Source organism: Bubalus bubalis, chromosome 21 (assembly GCF_019923935.1).
Source record: "Bubalus bubalis isolate 160015118507 breed Murrah chromosome 21, NDDB_SH_1, whole genome shotgun sequence".
NCBI classification, from domain to species: Eukaryota; Metazoa; Chordata; class Mammalia; order Artiodactyla; family Bovidae; genus Bubalus; species Bubalus bubalis.
In genome coordinates this window covers 16,453,543-16,474,396 of record NC_059177.1, presented here as the reverse complement: position 1 = coordinate 16,474,396, position 20,854 = coordinate 16,453,543, and the positions used below count along the sequence as shown (strand labels likewise).

The 20,854-nt window shown below is 42.1% G+C and overlaps 2 protein-coding genes across 3 annotated transcripts in view; one reads left to right on the top strand and one right to left on the bottom strand.

Annotated features, from left to right (window-relative positions):
- Window positions 1-7,742, bottom strand: part of KIF15 (kinesin family member 15) — a 59,240-nt gene extending 51,498 nt beyond the window's left edge. For both annotated transcript variants that reach the window (XM_044933939.2, XM_006070692.4), the window contains exon 1: window positions 7,605-7,742. In XM_044933939.2, coding sequence (XP_044789874.1) covers window positions 7,605-7,623 — 19 coding nt within the window. In that variant the 5' untranslated portion in view covers window positions 7,624-7,742. The remainder of the gene's footprint in view (window positions 1-7,604) is intronic.
- A 77-nt stretch (window positions 7,743-7,819) lies between these two features.
- Window positions 7,820-15,836, top strand: KIAA1143 (KIAA1143 ortholog). The gene is made up of 3 exons (XM_006070690.4): window positions 7,820-7,992; window positions 11,056-11,200; window positions 14,592-15,836. Exons 1-3 carry the CDS (start codon window positions 7,885-7,887, stop codon window positions 14,807-14,809), a joined length of 471 nt encoding a protein of 156 aa, XP_006070752.1. The 5' UTR covers window positions 7,820-7,884; the 3' UTR covers window positions 14,810-15,836.
- The last annotated feature ends 5,018 nt before the right edge of the window (window positions 15,837-20,854 follow it).

The window sequence follows — 20,854 nt, the reverse complement described above, 5'->3', positions numbered from 1 at the left end:
GGAGGGATTGGGGGCAGGAGGAGAAGGGGACGACAGAGGATGAGATGGCTGGATGGCATCACCGACTCAATGGACATGAGTTTGGGTGAACTCCAGGAGTTGGTGATGGACAGGGAGGCCTGGCGTGCTGCGATTCATGCGGTTGCAAAGAGTTGGACAGGACTGAGCGACTGAACTGAACTGAACTGAAGGGAGGGAATGTAGAAACAAGGGAGAAGCAGTCAGGAAACAATAGTGTGGCCTTGGGGCATTCTCCTGGCTACTCAAGGGAAACACACAATATATATTTGAGTTCTTGAGGACCTAAGGCTCCTACCCAGGGAGAGGGTGGAATGATGATGTTGAAGCTCCAGACTTAGGTCAACTAAAGCTTGGACTTTGTTGACCTCTGCCCCAAATGCTAAATTTCATCTGTTCAATCAAGTGCTTTCATGAATATATATATAGCCTTAGCTTAAAACCTCCCTAATTTTGCTGTTCAGAGAGACTGCTTTGGAAAGATTCTGATGTTCTCCTTATTTGCTGTACATAATAAATCCTAGAGGATGCAGAGACCACTTACCCAGAGTTGCTACAACATATTATCCAAGATGTCTAGTTTCTAACAAAAAAACTGCAAGGAATTCAAAGAAACAAGAAAGTATGACCCATAAATCAGAATAAAAAGCCTGTGAGAGTGCTTACATGTTGATATCAGGAAAAAGACTTTAAAGTAGCCATTACAAAGATGCCCAGAACTAAAGGAAATCATAATTACATTAACTTTGTCTGAAAGACAAAAAGAACCACCAAGCTCTAAGATCAATAGAGATTATGAAGGCCAAAGAACAGAGAGAAAAAAAATGAAAAGTGAAGTGAAACTTGCAGAAATGTAGGCCCACATTAAGCATACCAACATGCATAAATGGGGAGAAGAGAGGAAGAACAGAAAAAAGTCAAAGAAATAATGGCCCAAACTTCCCAAAATCCATTAAAAAATGATCTATATATCCAGGAAGTTAAACAAATCCCAAAGAGGATAAACAGAAACAGACCAACTGATGCATCACAGTAAAAGTGTTGGAAGTCATTACTTAAGAGAACCTAATTTAGATTAACAGCTGACTTCTCAGTCAAACAGGAGGGAAGGGGGCAGGGCACAACATTTAAAAGAATGACAAAGACACTGGACATGACAAAAACTGGTTAGAACAAACTCAGTTAAAGATGGTGGAAGATCTGACTTCCAGTGGACCTTGACCCTCATTATATGCTTACTGTAATATACTAGCATAAGCTAAGTGACATACCAACCAGCACCACGATCTTTCAGGCCAATCATCAAAGAACAAAGAGGGCAAAGTGGTTGTCTGAGGAGGCCTTACAAGTAGCTGAAGAAAGAAGAAAAGCAAAAGGCAAGGGAGAAAGGGAAAGAATATTCGACTGAATGCAGAGTCCCAGGGAACAGCAAGGAGAGATATGAAGGCCTTCTTCAATGAACCATGCAGAGAAATAGAGGAAAACAATACAATGGGAAAGATTAGAGATCTCTTCATGAAAATTGAACATATCAAGGGCACATTTCATTGCTTGCAATGAATTTCACACCCATTGCAAGGATGGGCAACATAAAGGACAGAAACGGTATGGACCTAATAGAAGCAGAAGAGATTAAGAAGAGGTGGCAAGAGTACACAGAAGAATGATACAAAAAAGGTCTTAATGACCCGATAACCACGATGGTGTGGTCACTCACCTAGAGCCTGATATCCTGGAGTCTGAAGTCAAGTGGGCCTTAGGAAGCAGTACTAGGAACAAAGTTAGGGGAGGTGACGGAATTCCATATGAGCTATTTCAAATCCTAAAAGATGTTGCTGTCAAAGTGCTGAACACAGTACGTCGGCAAATTTGGAAAACTCAACAGTGGCCACAAGACTGGAAAAGGTCAGTTTTCATTCCAATCCGAAAGAAGGGCAATGCCAAAGAATATTCAAACTACCATACAACTATGCTCATTTCACATGCAAGCAATGTTATGTTCAAAATTCTTCAAGCTAGGCTTCAGCAGTACATGAAATGAGAACTTCCAGATGTACAAGCTGGGTTTCAGAGAGGCAGAGGAACCAGAGATCAAATTGTCAACATTCGTTGGATCACCGAGAAAGCAAGAATTCCAGAAAGACAGCTGCTTCATTGACTACAAGGAAGCCTTTGACTGTGTGGATCACAACCAACTGTGAAAAATTCTCAAAGGGATGGGAATACCAGATCATCTTACCTATCTCCTGAAAAATGTGTATGCAGGTCAAGAAGCAACAGTGAGAACCTTACACAGAACAACTGACTGAAAATTGGGAAAGGAGTACATCAAGGCTGCATATTGTCACCCTGCTTATTTAACTTCTATGCAGCACAAGCTGGAATCAAGACTGCTGGGAGAAATATCAACAACCTCAGATATGCACATGATAACAACTCTAATGGCAGAAAATAAAGAGGAATTAAAGGCTCTCTTAATGAGGGTGAAAGAGAAGAGTGAAAAAGCTGGGTTGAAACACAACATCCAAAATACTAAGATCATGGCATCTGGTCCCATCACTTTATGGCAAATAGAAGAAAAAGTGGAGACAGTGACAGGTTTTATTTTCTTGGGCTCCAAAATCACTGCAGATGGTGACTGCAGCCATGCAATGAAAAGACACCTGCTCCTTGGAAGAAAAGCTATGACCAACCTAGACAACATATTAAAAAGCAGAGATATCACTTTGCCTATAAAGGTCCATATAGTCAAAGCTACAGTTTTTCCAATAGTCATGTATGGATGTGAGAGTTGGACCATAAAGAAGACTGAGCGCTGAAGAACTGATGCTTCTGAATTGTGGTGCTGGAGAAGACTCTTGGGAGTCCCTTGGACTACAAGAATATCAAACCAGTCAATTGTAAAGGAAATCAACCCTGAATATTCATTGGAAGGACTGATGCTGAAGCTGAAGCTCCAATACTTTGGCCACTTGATGCAACTTGATGTTAAGAGCTGACTCACTGGAAAACGCCCTGATGCTGGGAAAGATTGAAGGCAAAAGGAGAAGGGGGCAGCAGAGGATGAGATGGTTGGATAGCATCACCAACTCAATGGACATGAATTTTAGCAAACTCTGGGAGATAGTGAAGGACAGGGAAGCCCGGCATGCTACAGTCCGTGAAATGGCAGAGTCTTAGCAGACTTACCAACTGAACAAGAGCAACAATCAAAGAACAAACAGAGGGCAGTGGCCCACTCCCTGGAGATCTCCACCCTTTCTGTGAAGTAACTGAAATAAGAAATAATCCTCCCACTCAACAGACTATGAAATTACCCTGCCCGTAAAAACTAACCACTTGCCACATTTCGAGGCACCTCACCTTCTGAGACGGTCCACACTCCTTTTGTAGAGTGTGCTTATATTTAAATACATTCAATTCTTACCTATCACTTTGTCTCTCACTGAATTCTTTCTGTGACAAGACATCAAGAACCTGAGCTTCATTAAGTCCTAAGACCAGGTAAGTGATCACAGACAATAAAATTCAAATTCACGTGGAAAAAAAATCAAAGAGCATCAAGTTACAGCAATCATATAATTATAAAAAAAGAAAAAAAGTAGAAATGTCTGTTTTCTCCTGTTTATTTTTAAAAACTGTAAACAAAAATGTATAAAATAATATGTATAAAAGGTATCAGGCTTCCCAGGTGGTGCCAGTGGTAAAGAACCTGCCTGCCAATGCAAGAGATGCAAGAGAAGTGGGTTTGAACCCTATCAGGAAGATCCTTGGAGAAGTATTCTTCACTTCACTCCAGATCCCCACTGGATCCCATGGGGATCCCTAAGATCCCCACTCCAGTATTCTTGCCTGGAAAATCCCATGGACAGAGAAGTCTGGCAGGCTACAGTTGGTAGGTTGCAAACAGTCAGACACTATTGAAGCAATTGAGCATAGCATATAAAGTATCATAAGCCTTTGACTGTGTGGATCACAACAAACTGTGCAAAATTCTTCAAGAGATAGGAATACCAGACCACCTGAGAAATCTGTATGCAGGTCAAGAAGCAACAGTCAGAACTGGACATGGAACAACAGACTGGTTCCAAATCAGGAAAGGAGTACATCAAGGCTGTATACTGTCACCCTGCTTATTTAACTTATATGCAGAGTACATCATGAGAAATGCTGGACTGAATGAAGCACAAGCTGGAGTTGAGATCGCCAGGAGAAAGATCAATAACCTCAGATATGCAGATGACACCATCCTTATGGCAGAAAGCACACAAGCTGGACTCGAGATTGCTGGGAGAAATATCAAGAACCTCATATATGCAGAGGACACCACTGTTAGGGCAGAAAGCGAAGAATAACTAAAGAGCCTCTTGATGAAAGTAAAAGAAGAGAGTGAAAAAGTTAGCTTAAAACTCAACATTCAGAAAACAAAGATCATGGCATCTGGTCCCATCACTTCATGGCAAATAGATGAGGAAACAGAGACAGACTTTATTTTGGGGGCTCCAAAATCACTGCAGATGGTTACTGCAGCCATTGAAATTAAAGGATGCTTGCTCTTTGGAAGAAAAGCTATGACCAACCTAGACAGCATATTAAAAAGCAGACATTACTTTGCCAATTGGTCAAAGCTAGTCCATCTAGTCAAAGCTATGGTTTTTCCAGTGGTCATGTATGGATGTGAGAGTTGAACTATAAAGAAAGCTGAGTGCTGAAGAATTGACGCTTTTGAGCTGTGGTGTTGGAGAAGACTCTTGAGAGGCCCTTGGACAGCAAGGAGATCCAACCAATCCATCCTAAAGGAAATCAGTCCTGAATATTCATTGGAAGGACTGATGCTAAAGCTGAAAACTCCAATACTTTGGCCACCTGATGCGAGGAACTGACTCACTGGAAAAGACCCTGATGCTGGGAAAGATTGAAGTTGGGAGAAGCGGACGACAGAGGATGAGATGGTTGGATGGCATCAACAACTCAACGGACATGAGTTTGAGTAAGCTCTGGGAGCTGGAGATGGACAGAGAAGCCTGGCGTACTGCAGTCCATGGGGTCGCAAAAAATCAGACAAGACTGAGCGACTGAACTGATAAGGTATCATTGGATGTATAACATACAGAAACATAATATATGTATATTTGCCAAAATATCACAAAGAAGGTGAGTAGGAACAAACCTGTAATAGACTAAGGAAATGAGTAAGATGTAAAGTAACATACTGTTGAGTTTGTAACAATACATGTTAATGTGTTTAACAATAATACCAGGCATTCCCTGGCAGACCAGTGGGTAGGACTCTGTGCTCTCACTACAGTGGCTGGGGTTCTATCCCTGGTCAGGGAACTGACATCCCACAAGACATTACAGCCAGATAATAACAATAACAATAACAATAACACCAAAAAAGAGGATAAAAAGGGAATAGATCTACGCAGGAGTAATGTTTATATCACTGGAATTAAGCTAGTATAAATCTGAAGCTGATGCTGTTAAGATAGATATGTTAAACCCTAGAGCAACCGTTAAACAAAAACACAGTACAAAAACACAGTAAATGAAGAACAGAGGACCATAAAAGACCTGAGACACACAGAAAAAGAAAAGTAAAATGGGAGATGTGAATCCAACCAAATCAATAACAACACATGAGTTGATTAAACAACCCAATCAAAACTCAGAGATTGTCAGACCCAATCAAAAGGCAGAGATTGTCAGACTATATACTGTCTTCAGGAAACACCCTTTAGATTCAAAGATACACTTTCACTTTGAAAGGATGAAAAAAAGTTTATCTCATGCAAACAGCCATCATAAGAAAGTGGGAGTGGCCACACAGGTAGCAGACAAAATGGACTTTAAAACAAAGATACTAGAGATAAAAAGGAACATTTTATAATGATAAAAGGGTCAAACCACCAGGAAAATAACACAGATAAGAACATATCTACCTAATAACAAAGCACCAAAATACCGGAACTGACAAGAAATGAACAGAAAACAGACAATTTTAGTTGGAGACTATTAACAGTTGGAGACTTCACCAATAATAGTTGGAGACTTCAGCATGCCACTTTGAATAATGACTACAACTAGACAAGATAGCAAGCCAATTAGTTGTTGCTTAGGGCAGGTGGGGGTGGGGAGGTAGCGGTGAGAGCTCAAGGACATGCGATTTCTTTTTGAGGTGATGAAAAGATCCTAAAATTGACTACAGTGGTAGTTGCACATATCTGTAAATATATTAAACCCACTGAATTTCACATTTTATATGAGAAACTGCAGGAGATAATATGTGACCTATCTCAATTATGTGCTAAAAAAATTCTTTTAAAGAGGTCAGAGATGAGTACTAAATGCAGTGAAACTGCAATGAGAAATCTGGTATCAGATCTGGTTCTAGGGAAAAACAACTATAAAAATACATCACTGGGACATCTAACAAAATGTAAACTATAGGCTGTGGATTCGACAACAATATACTTTCCATTAAAGAAACAGATGCTCTAATTATAGCACAGGCATCAATTCTCTTGCTTGAGTCCAGATTTATTGAACAAACCCTGTGATTGTGCAGAAAGCACAATGAACATTTTGGTCCAATAATGTACCAATTTGTGTGCTAATATCCTCTGAATGCTGAAAATGTTGGAGGAAAACGAACATTTTGCATGGAAAAAGAGAGCATGATGATGTTTTAATGGTAGGAGCGACCTAAAAAGTAAGTGAAACAACATATTAGAAAAGAATTACGATTGACAGCTAAAAGCATTAACGTTATTGGAAGACTCAAACACTAAACCAAAAATTCACCGTTTCTTTCATCTTCTAACATAGACATCGTCTTCTTACCATTCATACCATTCACTAAGATACATCAAATTAGTCCAAAATCCAGTCCCTTGGCTTTAAAAATCAAAATTTCTTAAAGGGTTAGGCAATGTAACAGGTGGGGCAAGTAGCTAGGAACAGCAAAGGACAATGGAAGGGTTTATCAAAAGCAAAAACGACAGGCTCCCCTCCGTGAGAAAAAGGAAGAACTTCCAGGAGAAGGAAAAACGGGATTGTGAGAATGTAAAGACACCACTGAATTCTGTGCTTTAAAAGTCTCCTATCTAAGAAGAGTCCACAGCGGACCCTCCAAAAGAGAACGAGGTGCATAGAACAATATAGTAGGTTCTCCCCTTCAGCAAAGTCAGTAATCTAGAATTAAGCAGAAAGTGGGGGAGAGTGTGAGCCGACCCTCAAGTGAGGATACTAAAGAGGCAGCCCCGACTGGAACTCGGGAAGGGACCAGCGACGAATGGAAGGTCCAAGAACAGGAGGGAAGATTCAGCACGTCGCTTAGGAGCGCCTGGATGACAGCTCTCCGTTTCGTTTTGCTGCTCAGCCCCAGTGCCTAGCCAGGCTCTTAGCGTGCGCCCAATACACAGATGGGAAGACAGCTAGCTGTTCCATTAATGTATTGTCTTGGAGAGACAGAGACGCCAAACACCCTCCCTCGCCGTTCCGTGCGCTCCTGCCCTTCACGGCCAGCAGGAAAGCTTGTACTTGTGGGAGGGAACTGGGTCACGAAGCTGGGGCACCCCACTTACTTTTGCAGCCGGGCGCCATCGTGCCCTCAGCCCTCGGTCCCGAGACCTACGGAGCGACAGTACCCACTTCCAGCCGCGCACCGCGCGGGGATTCCTCCCATTCAAGATGGCCGCGAATTTAAATTTGGCGCTCAGGTCCGACGTTGACGCCAGCGTGGAGGCCGCCATGTTGCCCGGCTTTGGGCCAGGGGACGGGGCTATGTGACGTCACGAGTAGGCGCCGTCGCCTCTGTATATCTTCCAGGCGCCCGGGAAGGCCTGTTTGCCCCCCAGAGCAGCTATGAGCAAGCGGAACCAGGTGTCGTATGTGCGGCCAGCCGAGCCGGCCTTCCTGGCCCGCTTCAAGGAACGGGTCGGCTACAAGGAAGGGCCCACCGTAGAAACCAAGGTGAGCCCGGGCCTGTCGGGTTACCGCAGAAACGCGGCCGGCTCCGCTACTTTCGGCTTCTGCCTTGGAGGCCAAATACTGATGGGTCCCACTTCCCACCCACGCTGGGCCTTCAGTCCGAGTGTCATCGGACCCCAAGCTGGTCCTCTTCAAACAACTACAGCCTCTTGCGCCCAGAAAGCTGTTGGTCGTTTTCACAGTGTTGCTGTGTTCTGAAAATTACTTGATGCAGGTAAAGCGCCCCATCCTTGGTAGATAGTACGTAAGGAATGATCATTTTTCTGTCTCTTCATTTTCACTTGCTCATTCCAAAACCTGTAGTTAACACTGTAGGTGATAGTGTCGTCCCACCTTCCAGGTAAAGAAACTGAGCACTTCATCAAACGACCTAATATATTTCCCTGGTGGTCTAGACGATAAGGCGTCTGCTTACAATCTGGGGAGACCCAGGTTCGATCCCTGGGTTGGGAATATCCCCTGGAGAAGGAAATGGCAACCCACTCCAGTACTCTTGCCTGGAAAATCCCATGGATGGAGGAGCCTGGTGGGCTACAGTCCATGGGGTCGCAAAGAATTGGACACAACTGAGCAACTTCACTTTCTTTCTTTCTAATATCCTAAGCCTCGAATCTAGAACATCTTTAAGAATGTCTTAGATCTACTTCTGTCCTTTGTTCTTACCAAAAAAAAAAAAAGATGGAAAGCAAATACTTTTCATATCCTAGATCTGAATAGGATCATGAGAGTCAATTTCTATGCCCTTCCAAGCTCCTTCCTGAACCGATTCACATCAAAATCTGCCCTATCGCTTCTAATAGAAAGAGACATACCCTTATGCTTAAGACATGTGTGGAGAAATAATTTATTTAGCACTTTATCTAGCATTTGCAGTAAGACCCACTCCCATGTCATCGCGTAGGACCCAAGATTGACTTAAGTGCGGTTAGTCCACTGAATATATGTTAGCCCCAGGCACTGGGCCAGACTCTGAAAAGACAAAGAGATGGATTTCCAGGAAGCTGTGCTCTTTAATTTTTAAATATTTCTTTGCCTGCATTGGGTCTGGATTGTGGGGCGCAGGATCTTTGTTGTGGCGTGCTAGCTTCTCTCTAGCTGTGGTGCTGCAGCTCCAGGGTGCGTGGGCTCAGTAGTTGCCTCTAGCGGGCTTAGTTGCCCCACATGGCATGTGGGATCTTAGTTCCTAGACTAGGGATTGAACCCACATCCCCTCTGTTGGAAGGCAGATGCTTAACCACGGGACCACCAGGGAAGTCCCTGCCATGTACTTTAAATACCTTCCTGCCTGCCTTATTGCAACCTTCACAGGTCACCATCTCAGTGAAGCCCTTTGAACCTCCCCCTCAACAGTTACTCCTCTATTCTTCTCTTCACTCTATCCATATCTTATCTGTAGTACTTACCATTCTACATTGCAACTGCTTGCTCTCCTGTATATCTCCATCACTAAATCTAACTCTTTAAGTATCTTAATCCATCTATATTTTCCTAGTACAGTGTCTGTAACCTCAGCTAGTGTGTGAGAAGTTACAATGGTTAGATGACTGTGCTTATCATCCTGCTGGTCAGTCATGAGTAGATTGACAAATGTTTCTTGTCCCTGCTGTTTGCCACACTCTATGCCTTTAGATACAGAGATGAAACACATGCTGCATTGCCTAGTAGAGTCAGGAAAACATTGATGACACGGTGTAATACATGCCACCTGTGAGCTATAGACAATATGAAAAGAAGAGGTGAGATCTCGAAAGCACTGCTGAAGGATTTGAGTCTAGAAGGCAGATTGATTAGAAGTTGGCCAGGGTCAGGGGGGCCTTCTAGGCCCTGGGAATTTACACAGTGACAGGGGAGGCAGAGGAGCTAATATGTTCAGGGATCTGCAAAACTCAACCTGTCTGCAGCCCAGAGGCCATGAGCCTGGCAAGAAGATAAGACTGTGCTTATAGCTGTGGTTATTGACTCAGGCCAGATCCTGCGGGGCTTTGTTGCCCTGTCGGGGGGACAAGGAAGGCTCTGTGAGAAGTGGACTGACCAGCTGTTTGAATACTGTGTGTTGAGTGTGCAAGCCTTGAAACCTAGCATTTCCATTCAGGGAATTCCATGTATAAGTTTGGAAAGGTGAACAAAAACATGCAAAAATTTTATCATAGTAGAAAAAACTAGAAACAACCAAAATTTTTGCTTACAAAGAACTGATCAAATAAACCATGAGATAACCATATACAGAGTTAAATAATAGTAATTTTTAAAAATAGATGATGCTATATGTATCTCAGGGTATTGTGCAAAGCGTTTTGGTCTGTTTTTCTTTGAGTAAAAAAGTTGGGCAAGTGGAGCTTTTATGGTGTCTGATATTTTTCTTAAAAATCTCAGTCAGTTAGCCAAAGGTTACCATGTGTTACGTGTGTAAAGTGAGTACATGGTTTCTGTTACATTATTCTCTGTACTTTTTTATGTTTGGGAATTTTAATAATTTAAAAAGAAAGCAAGTCATATAGTAGTATGTTTAGCGTCCTGTTTGTATACAAAATGTTTTCTATACCTCCACATATTTATACACTTAGAACAGCTGATGGGATACCCACCAAACAAGCTGCTGAGAGGGAAGAAAGATGGGCAGAGCAAGAGGACCTTTTACCTACCGTTTCCTGTACTTTGGTGGTGTTTTTTTGTTTGTTTGTTACTCTTTGAGAAGAGATGGAAGTGAAAAGGGTTGATGAAGAGCAGCGAAAACTGGCGCAGCCCAGCACTTCCCTGAATAGACTGGACATGGAACAGAGGGCTCCTGACATCAGGAACTGCAAGTTGGGGTCCTGCTGGGATGGAAACTGGTTCCCCTGGATAGGCACCCCAGAATAACTGGCAGGTGGACCTCTTGCCTACTCTGGAGAGGTTAGATTCTTAAGAGTTAACTTGAAAATTCACAGCCAGATGTTTAGTCAATAAGGTTACTCTTCTTACTCTACTGATCAGTTTCTCACAGAGACAGTGGTTGTGTTTAGTTCAGGGTCAGAACTTAAATGTTGTGTTTGTGTTTTTCCCTAGAGAATCCAGCCTCAGCTCCCAGAAGAAGATGGTGATCACAGTGACAAAGAAGATGAACAGCCCCAAGTGGTGGTTTTAAAAAAGGGAGATCTGTCAGCTGAAGAAGTCATGAAAATTAAGGCAGAAATAAAGGCTGCCAAAGCAGGTATGTCTGAAAGTAAGCTGGTTTTCCCACCAATTTAACGTTAGGTATGAAATCATTTTATATAATGGTATGGTATGTTTGATATTTCTCCTGGCAGTCTTGTTTCCAGCTTGTGCTTCTTCCAGCCCAGCGTTTCTCAGGATGTACTCTGCATATAAGTTACATAAGCAGGGTGACAGTATACAGCCTTGATGTACTCCTTCTCCTATTTGGAACCAGCCTGTTGTTCCATGCCCAGTTCTAACTCTTGCTTCCTGACCTGCATACAGGTTTCTCAAGATGTAGGTCAGGTGGTCTGGTATTCCCATCTCTTTCAGAATTTTCCACAGTTTGTTCTGATCACACAGTCAAGGCTTTGGCATAGTCAGTAAAGCAGAAATAGATGTTTTTCTGGAACTCTCTTGCTTTTTTGATGATACAGTGAATGTTGGCAATTTGATCTCTGGTTCCTCTGCCTTTTCTAAAACCAGCTTCAACATCTGGAAGTTCACGGTTCACGTACTGCTGAAGCCTGGCTTGGAGAATTTTGAGCATTACTCTACTAGTGTGTGAGATGAGTGCAATTGTGCGGTAGTTTGAGCATCCTTTGGCATTGCCTTTCTTTGGGATTGGAATGAAAACTGACCTTTTCCAGTCCTGTGGCCACTGCTGAGTTTTCCAAATTTGCTGGCATATTCAGTGCAGCACTTTCACAGCATCGTCTTTCAGGATTTGAAATAGCTCAACTGGAATTCCATCACCTCCACTAGCTTTGTTTGTAGTGATGCTTTCTAAGGCCCACTTGACTTCACATTCCAGGATGTCTGCCTCTAGGTGAGTGATCACAGCATCATGATTATCTGGGTAGTGAAGATCTTTTTTGTAAAGTTCTCCTGTGTATTCTTGCCACCTCTTCTTAATATCTTCTGCTTCTGTTAGGTCCATACCATTTCTGTCCTTTATCGAGCCCATCTTTGTATGAAATATTTCCTTGGTATCTCTAATTTTCTTGAAGCGATCTCTAGTCTTTCCCATTCTGTTGTTTTCCTCTATTTCTTTGCACTGATTTCTGAGGAAGGCTTTCTTATCTCTCCTTGCTATTCTTTGGAACTCTGCATTCAGATGCTTATGTCTTTCCTTTTCTCCTTTGCTTTTCGCTTCTCTTCTTTTCACAGCTATTTGTAAGGCCTCCCCAGACAGCCATTTTGCTTTTTTGCATTTCTTTTCCATGGGGATGGTCTTGATCCCTGTCTCCTGTACAGTGTCACAAACCTCCATCCATAGTTCATTGGGCACTCTATCAGATCTAGTCCCTTAAATCTATTTCTCACTTCCACTGTATAATCATAAGGGATTTGTTTAGGTCATACCTGAACGGTCTAGTGGTTTTCCCTACTTTCTTCAATTTAAGTCTGAATTTGGCAATAAGGAGTTCATGATCTGAGCCACAGTCAGCTCCTGGTCTTGTTTTTGCTGACTGTATAGAGCTTCTCCATCCTTGGCTGCGAAGAATATAATCAATCTGATGTTGGTGTGTTGACCATCTGGTGGTGTCCATGTGTAGAGTCTTCTCTTGCGTTGTTGGAAGAGGGTGTTTGCTATGACCAGTGCTTTCTCTTGGCAAAACTCTATTAGTCTTTGCCCTGTTTCATTCCATACTCCAAGGCCAAATTTGCCTGTTACTCCAGGTGTTTCTTGACTTCCTACTTTTGCATTCCAGTCCCCTATAATGAAAAGGACATCTTTTTTGGGTGTTAGTTCTAAAAGGTCTTGTAGGTCTTCATAGAACCATTCAACTTCAGCTTCTTCAGCATTACTGGGTGGGGCATAGGCTTGGATTTCCGTGATATTGAATTGTTTGCCTTAGAAATGAACAGAGATCATTCTGTCATTTTTGAGATTGCATCCAAGTACTGCATTTTGGACTCTTTTGTTGACCATGATGGCTACTCCATTTCTTCTAAGGGATTCCTGCCTAGAGTAGTAGATATAATGGTCATCTGAGTTAAATTCACGCATTCCAGTCCATTTTAGTTCGCTGATTCCTAGAATGTCGACGTCCACTCTTGCCATCTCCTGTTTGACCACTTCCAATTTGCCTTGATTCATGGACCTGACATTCCAGGGTCCTATGCAATATTGCTCTTGACAGTATCGGACCTTGCTTCTGTCACCAATCACATCCACAACTGAGTATTGTTTTTGCTTTGGCTCCATCCCTTCATTCTTTCTGGAGTTATTTCTCCACTGATCTCCAGAAGTATATTGGGCACCTAGTGACCCGGGGAGTTCCTCTTTCAGTATCCTATCATTTTGCCTTTTCATACTGTTCATAGGGTTCTCAAGGCAAGAATACTGAAGTGGTTTGCTGACCCTGTTGCTGGGAGGGATTGGGGGCAGAAGGAGAAAGGGACAACAGAGGATGAGATGGCTGGATGGTATCACTGACTTGATGGGCATGAGTCTGAGTGAACTCTGGGAGTTGGACAGGGAACTCTGGGATTTGGACAGGGAGGCCTGGCGTGCTGCGATTCATGGGGTCGCAAAGAGTTGGACATGACTGAGCGACTGAAATGAACTGAACTGATGGTATGTTTGAAGGAGATAGTCCTAGTTCAAACTTCATTTACCAGATTTGTGACTCTGAACAAGTTATTTCACCTCCCAATCTCAGCTACCTTATCAGTAAAATGGGAACAATAATTGTGGCCACCTTATTGGGTTGTTACAAGGATTAAATGCAAATTTAAGTAAAAACATCCTTTTTTTTTTTTTTTTTAAATAGCTGGTTAGGTTTACAAACTAGTCAGCAGAGGTCTATTTAGTGCCTGAAGTGTGGGATGCTATATAGCATTTTATTCATTATTTGTAAGTTTTTATTACATTGCTTTAGGAGGAAATGCTGGAGTTTCAAACAATCACTTTTCAAAATACTTAAAAATACAGCATGATTATGGATAACCAACAAGTACCTACTGTATAGCACAGTAGTATCTGCCCAGTGGTATGTGGCAGCCTGGATGGGAGGGGAGTTTGGTGGAGAATGAAAACACGTATATGTACGCCTGAGTCATTCTGTTGTCCACCTGAGACTATCACAATATTGTTAATCAGCTGTACTCCCATATAGAATAAAAAGTTTAAAATATGTGCGTGTGTGTGTATCTCCTGATTGTTTTGAATTGGGGACTGCCAGTATTACAGTATACTTCAGTAAATGAGTTTTTATTAGGTTTTTTATTAAGTGACTGCATGTGTTGTGGGTACATAGTTAGAGGGAGCAGAGAAGAACAGGCTGAATTGACTCAAGGACATCCATAAATACAGTATGAGATTTTCTTGCCATCTGACTCTCCATTAAAGTCAAAATAATGAGAGAAAGAAAGTGTTTTAACTTTGTTTTTTGGTGCAGATGAAGAGCCATCTTCAGCTGATGGAAGAATTATGTATCGAAAACCAGTCAAGCGTTCCTCAGATGAAAAATATTCGGGTTTATCAGCAAGCTCAAAAAAGAAAAAGACAAAAGAAGAAGATGAAATAAATAAGCAGGACTCGGTTAAAAAGAACTCACAAAAGCAAATAAAAAACAGTAGCCTCCTTTCTTTTGACAATGAAGATGAAAATGAATAAATACATATTTTGGACTTCTTTAAAAACATATGGGATTTTTAGAAAATAACATCTGTTTTCCTATTAGAAAGTAATATAAGTTCATTGAAGAAAATTTAGAAAATTCAGAAAACGTTCAGCAAGATAAAAACTATCCATCAATACCCTTTTGACCTGAACTGCTAATTCTCTAACATTAACTACCACTAACATTTTATTTCCTGATGTGGGATGTGTGTGTATATAAATTATATTTTTGTAACCAAATTTTTACTGTATTCTGTATGTTCTCTGTCCTGCTTCTCACTTGACATTGTATCATGAGTATTTTTCCAGGTCAGTAAAATTCAAAATTCTGACACTAATAACTACAGAGGATTCTGTAATTAAACAGGTCCCATGTTTTATCGTCCTCTCCAGCAGAACCTCACTTTGGATGAGGGAAATGATCATGGGCCTGGTTACCAATACTTCCCCAGCTCCTGCGAAGGACAGCCTTGTGACAGCTCCGATAAATTAAGAGATACAAGTCGGTCTTGAGCAAGGATCTAATACAGGGGACTATGATACAAGTTCGGATCTACTGTATCACACGGTGACTATAGTTGTTTCATGATTTTAAAAAAAAAGGTACAAGTGGAAATCTGCTTCCTGTGTATCTGATACAGAAGGACAGATTTGGCAAGCATGAACGGTTGTCCTCTCTCCATCCTGCCTGGAGCACAAACATGCAACCAAGAAGTTCCAGAGCCATTTGGGGGCATGAAAAAGACAGCCACTTGTTCCAGCTGGTACACTGGACAGACTCCAGGAGCTTGGATCATGATGGCATGCCTGGAGGATCTGCTGTACCAGCCTTGGACTTACTGATCCATGAGGATAAACACTTCCACAGTTAAAGTTCAGTTGGGTTTCTGTGACATGCAGCTTAATGATACAATGGTAGAATGTGTGTGTATAGAAACCTCCAAGTGTATTTCTGATGATTTCCTTAGAATGAGTTGCTAGAAACAGAATTACTGGATCAAAGTATTTGAATATTTCTAAAGCTTTTGATGCTTTCTTTCAAATTGTTCTCTATGTAGTTTTACCATTTTATTCATACCAGCTACAAGAACCCGCATCACCTCATCTCTGGTAACAGTGCACCACCATTGGACTGGCACCTTTACATTTTTGTCAATTTGATGTATTGAAAATGGTGTTTAATAGTTCTCTTTAACCAGCATTTTCTCTGACTGACCAGGGAAGCTCAACTGTTTTTCATGTTACCTAAAAATTTTCCTCATTACAGCAAGTCCACCACATCTGGAGACTTATCAAGATCCCATTCTTCACCAACCAGAAATTAGGAATTTCAGAGCTTCCATGTTATGAATTTGGTGCTACATCTGTCTTTCAGTCATTTTAAGACCTAATGTAAAGAGTCTCAAAAGTGATTCAAGTGAGTGGGCTCGCAAGTCCTGAAATAGGCTCTGTAAGTTACACAGACTAGTCCCAAAGCCATTCTGCAGTGCTATCTTTAATGTGTACCCAACTTGTTATATAAACCAGGGTTTTTCTAGTCTGTATCACTGCTATATCTATTCTTGTACCAACACCCCACTGCTTTAATTACTGTAAATTTTAATATGTCTTAGGATCTACAGGTGGGAGTCTTGAGGACAGGGACCTTGTCTTATCTCTGTATCTTCAGTACCCAGAACAGTACCCAACATATTAAGAGCAAAATAAATACAGTGAGAATGACTGTTTCTCTAATTTTTCAATAGGCTGGTGATTCTCAAAGTATAGATCCTGGACAAGCAGCATAAGCACCTCTGGGAACGTAAAGATGCAAATTTGTATGCCTTGCCTGAGAACCAGAAATTTAAGGTGTAGGGCCCAGCATTCTCTGTAACAAGCCCACTCGAAGGTTCTGATGCTCACTCAAATTTGAGAAATACTGATAAAAACCTATAGTAAGGGAGATGAAGCCAAAAACTTAAACAAGTAACATGGAAGACTGTTTAAAAGATCTTAAATTTTAAAATTTATCATACTGATGAAGTCCTGACTGTAGGTGATACTTCTGACAATGTAAGTGGTACCAGCCAGGAAGCACATCTGACGAAAGCCCAAGATCAAGGTAGAGTGGCAGGTGAGATATGCTGAGCAGCCTTCACAACACTGTTTCACCTCCGTAAACTGCTTTCTAAGAACAGTGGGTCCTGTTAACTGCAGAATCTAGTTTTCTGAGAAAGATGAGTGAGTTTGGGGCCAGAGGGGAGAGGATAATCCTTCCCCCTCGCCAGCCCCAGACTGCCTCCTTGCTTCTCATGAATGGACCATATGTACAGGTTAGACAATTAGGCCAATAATGTGATCCCAAGGCTGAGGCAGGAATCCCATTAATAAAAAGACAAGCCTGGGAACTTCCATAGTGGTCCAGTGGCTAAGCCTCCACACTCCCAACACAAGGGACCGAAGTTCAATCCCTGGTCGGAACTGGATCCTAGTTGCTGCAACTAAGAGTTTGCATGCTGCAACTAAGACTCAGTGCATCCAAGTGAGTTAACAAAAGACATGCCTGGAACATCTTGTCCCCCAAAGTAAGGAGGTCCTCAGGGAATAATGGGGGTATGTCAAAAGAACGGAAGGAGAAGAAAAGGGATAGGTCTTCCTTGCAAAGGAATCCTAATTAATCACTGTAGGAGGAATGATGGAAATAGAAGAATCACAGGTCTTCCTGGTGGTCCAGTGGTTAAGATTCCAGTTTCAATGCAGGGGACACTGGTTTGATCCCTGGATGGGGAACTAAAATCCTATGTGCCGTGTAGTGTGGCCACCAAAAAAAAAAAAAAAAAAAAAAGAAAATTGGCAAATTCCACAGTAATAAGTTCCAGTGGGCTGAGTGGTAGCCTCCAAAGGAATTAGGACCTAACTGGACCAAATTGGTCCTAATTCCTTGGAACCTGAGAATGTTACCTTATGTGGTAAAGTTTTTGCAGGTGTGATTAAGGGTCTCAAGATAGAGAATCCTGGATTATCTGGATAGGCTCTAAAAACCATCACACATCTCTTCATAAGAGAGAGGCAGACAGATTTAGACATAGACAAGAAACTACAAAAGCTGAGAATGCTCACAGCCACCAGGAGCTGTAAGAAGAAGCTGTAAGAGGACAATGCCCCCTGAAGTCTTCAGAGAGAGAGCAAACCTGCCAACACTGTGACTTCAGCCTAACAAAACTGATTTCAAACTTCTGACTTCTAGAACTCTAAGAGAATACACTTCTGTTCTTTTAAGCCACTGAGTTTGTGACAGTTTGTTACAGTGGCCATGGAAAACTAACACGTGGTGGTGGCAAGATTCATCAAAAGATATCAAAATTAGGGACTTCCCTGGTGGTCTGGTAGTTAAGACTCTATGCTTCTACTTCAGGGGGCTCAGGTTCGATTCCTGTTCAGGGAACTAAGATCCCACATGTCACAGCCAAGGGAAAAAAGAAAAAATTTTTTTTTTGGCCAGAAATATGCTGAAAAACAATATTTGCATAGTATCAAAGTATAGTTCCACCAGAGACTGATTAATTACAAAAGGAAAACTAGTCACTTACAGTGGAGAACCAGGCAGGTGCCACATTCTCTAAATGATCAAAGTAACATCACCAGTATTCTGACATCATGACTTCCTGACATGATAAACTGAGAAGGGCATATCACTTTCCAAAAGCCAGGAAGATTCCCCCTAGGGCCTTCCTGATGCCCTTTTCAAAGACAGAGCGCAAGTCTAATACTGAAGAGACCCAAATCCTAGCAGCTGACAAAGCACAGAATGTCAATACAGACACCAGAGCTTCTCTGCCAGTGTCAGTGCAAAGATGCCAGCTTATACTTTCTGCTTGGAAAAGGAAATAGCAACCCACTCCAGTATTCTTGCCTGGAAAATTCCATGGATGGAGGAGCCTGGTAGGCTACAGTCCATGGGGTCACAAAGAGTCGGACACAAATGAGCGACTTTACTTACTTTCTATAGTTTCTTTTGGAGAAGGAAATGGCAACCCACTCCAGTGTTCTTGCCTGGAGAATCCCATGGACGAAGGGGCCTGGTGGGCTGTGGTCTATGGGTTGCAAAGAGTTGGACACGACTAAGCAACTAACACACACACACACACACATACTTTCTTCTGAAGAAGTCCTTTATTCTGAGATCATAGGTTTCTTATCTCTGGTGTTTCTTCTATGAAACAATGTTTATAATAAATGGTAGGTTAATTTAATATGCTTACTCTTCAAATTAAAAGGCAATAAATCTGTATAAGCTTCCAAAAAATATTTTGAAGTTTATGGCCAAGGAAAGCCAAACATCAGGGCCAGCTGTTTGATAGAATATTCCACAGTAACAGAAATGTTTTATATAATAGCTTTGCTATCCTTAGCCACAGGTCCATTGAGCACTTGGAATGTGGCTAGAGTCAGAAACTTAACTTTTCCTTCTGTTAATTTTAATTAGTTTAAATAGTCACATATAGGAAATTCCCTGGTGGTCCAGTGGTTAAGACTCAGCACTTTCACTACCAAGGACTGGGGTTCAATCCCTGATCAGGGAACTAAAATCCCATAAGCCAAAGTATTTACATGTAATTAGCGGCCACTATGTTGGACAGTACAGTTTTAGGTATTACTGGGGTAGACAGGGATTTTTTAACTCATTAGGAGTCCTGCAGCTCATGAGGAAGTCTCTCCCACTTTGTAAAGGTCAGAGATGTTTCTACATTTAACATGAAACAGTGCAAAATGCAATTATATCTGACTATGTGGCTCAAGATAACCAGGCCCATACAGTCAAGTCAGGCAGCAGGCTCCCATTTCTGTGACCCTTTCCCCAGTCCTGGGCCCTGTCTCTCCAGAGGTTGTTGCTTTCAGAGCCTCACACTGCTATGGAAACAGTCTCTTCACTGTATCTACTCTCACCAACCTACTGCTTCTCCCGGGACATACATGAGGTCTTTCAGACAGGAGAAAGGCTAGACAGAAGGCATCTGTCCAAGTGTCAGGTTAGGAACTCTCCACTGCCTCACAATCATTCTAGGCTAATGGCAGCCCCAAGTTTAATGTGATTTAGGCATGTGTGTTCCCAGAAGCTGGCACAGAAGGGCCATTTAGTTATCATCATTGATTTGAATGTTTCCTTAGAGCCTGGCAACAGTGACAGCACAGCCCTGGCCCCAGGAGCTGCTGGGGGAGAGCTGAACAACTTTGTCAGCCGCAGGATGGGACCCTGAACTTTGTATCCATGTAGCTGATTCCCCAAATTCTCCAAGGCTAGTCATACCTTCTCGTGCTACTCATCCCATCACAGCCTCCATTCTCTCCAGTGCCTGGATCTTTCTGAACCTGCAGTGTCAGGTCTGAGAACACAAACTGTCTGTCCTACCACCTTGACACTGAGTCGTTCCCAGCCTTCTCCTCCCTACACCAATCCAGCCGTGCACCACTACACTCTTCCCCTCCTACCTGGTGCCCTGAGGAGACGGTAGCAGAGAGTCCGTTTCCCATTGCCCCTACCTCTCCCTGGGGCAACAAGTCAAGCTGGGTCTCTGGTGCAACTGCGGCAGTATTGTCTACCTCCTGGAGACAGTTCTCTATAAAATTGTATGCAACAGAAGCTGGACATCCAATTAAAAATGAGGAAACATCCTGAACAGATACCTCACCAAAGAAGCTATACAGACAGCAAATAGGCATAGAAAGATGCCCCACTTTGTATGTTATTGAAACAAAACAATGAGCTACCACTACACACATATTAAAATTACTAAAATCCAGATCACTGACAACACCAAGTGCTAACAAGAATGTGGAGCAATAGGAACTCTCATTGATTGCTGGTGGGAAATGCAAAATGGTATTGCCACTTTGGAAGACAGTTTGGCCCTTTCTTACAAAACTAAATGTGATCCAGCAATTACACCCCAAGGTATGTACCCAAAGAACTTGAAAACTTATGTCCACACACAGACCTGAACACAGATGTTCATTGCAGCTATAACCGCCAAACTCTGAAAACAACCAAGATATACTTGA

What these genes read in the sequence shown, in the direction of transcription:
- KIAA1143 (XM_006070690.4), top strand. Translation starts at nt 7,885, where the DNA reads ATGAGCAAGCGGAACCAGGTGTCGTATGTGCGGCCAGCCGAGCCGGCC. An exon ending in GGCCCACCGTAGAAACCAAG is followed by an intron (nt 7,993 to 11,055) that starts GTGAGCCCGGGC and finishes GTTTTTCCCTAG; the next exon opens with AGAATCCAGCCTCAGCTCCC. An exon ending in AATAAAGGCTGCCAAAGCAG is followed by an intron (nt 11,201 to 14,591) that starts GTATGTCTGAAA and finishes TTTTTGGTGCAG; the next exon opens with ATGAAGAGCCATCTTCAGCT.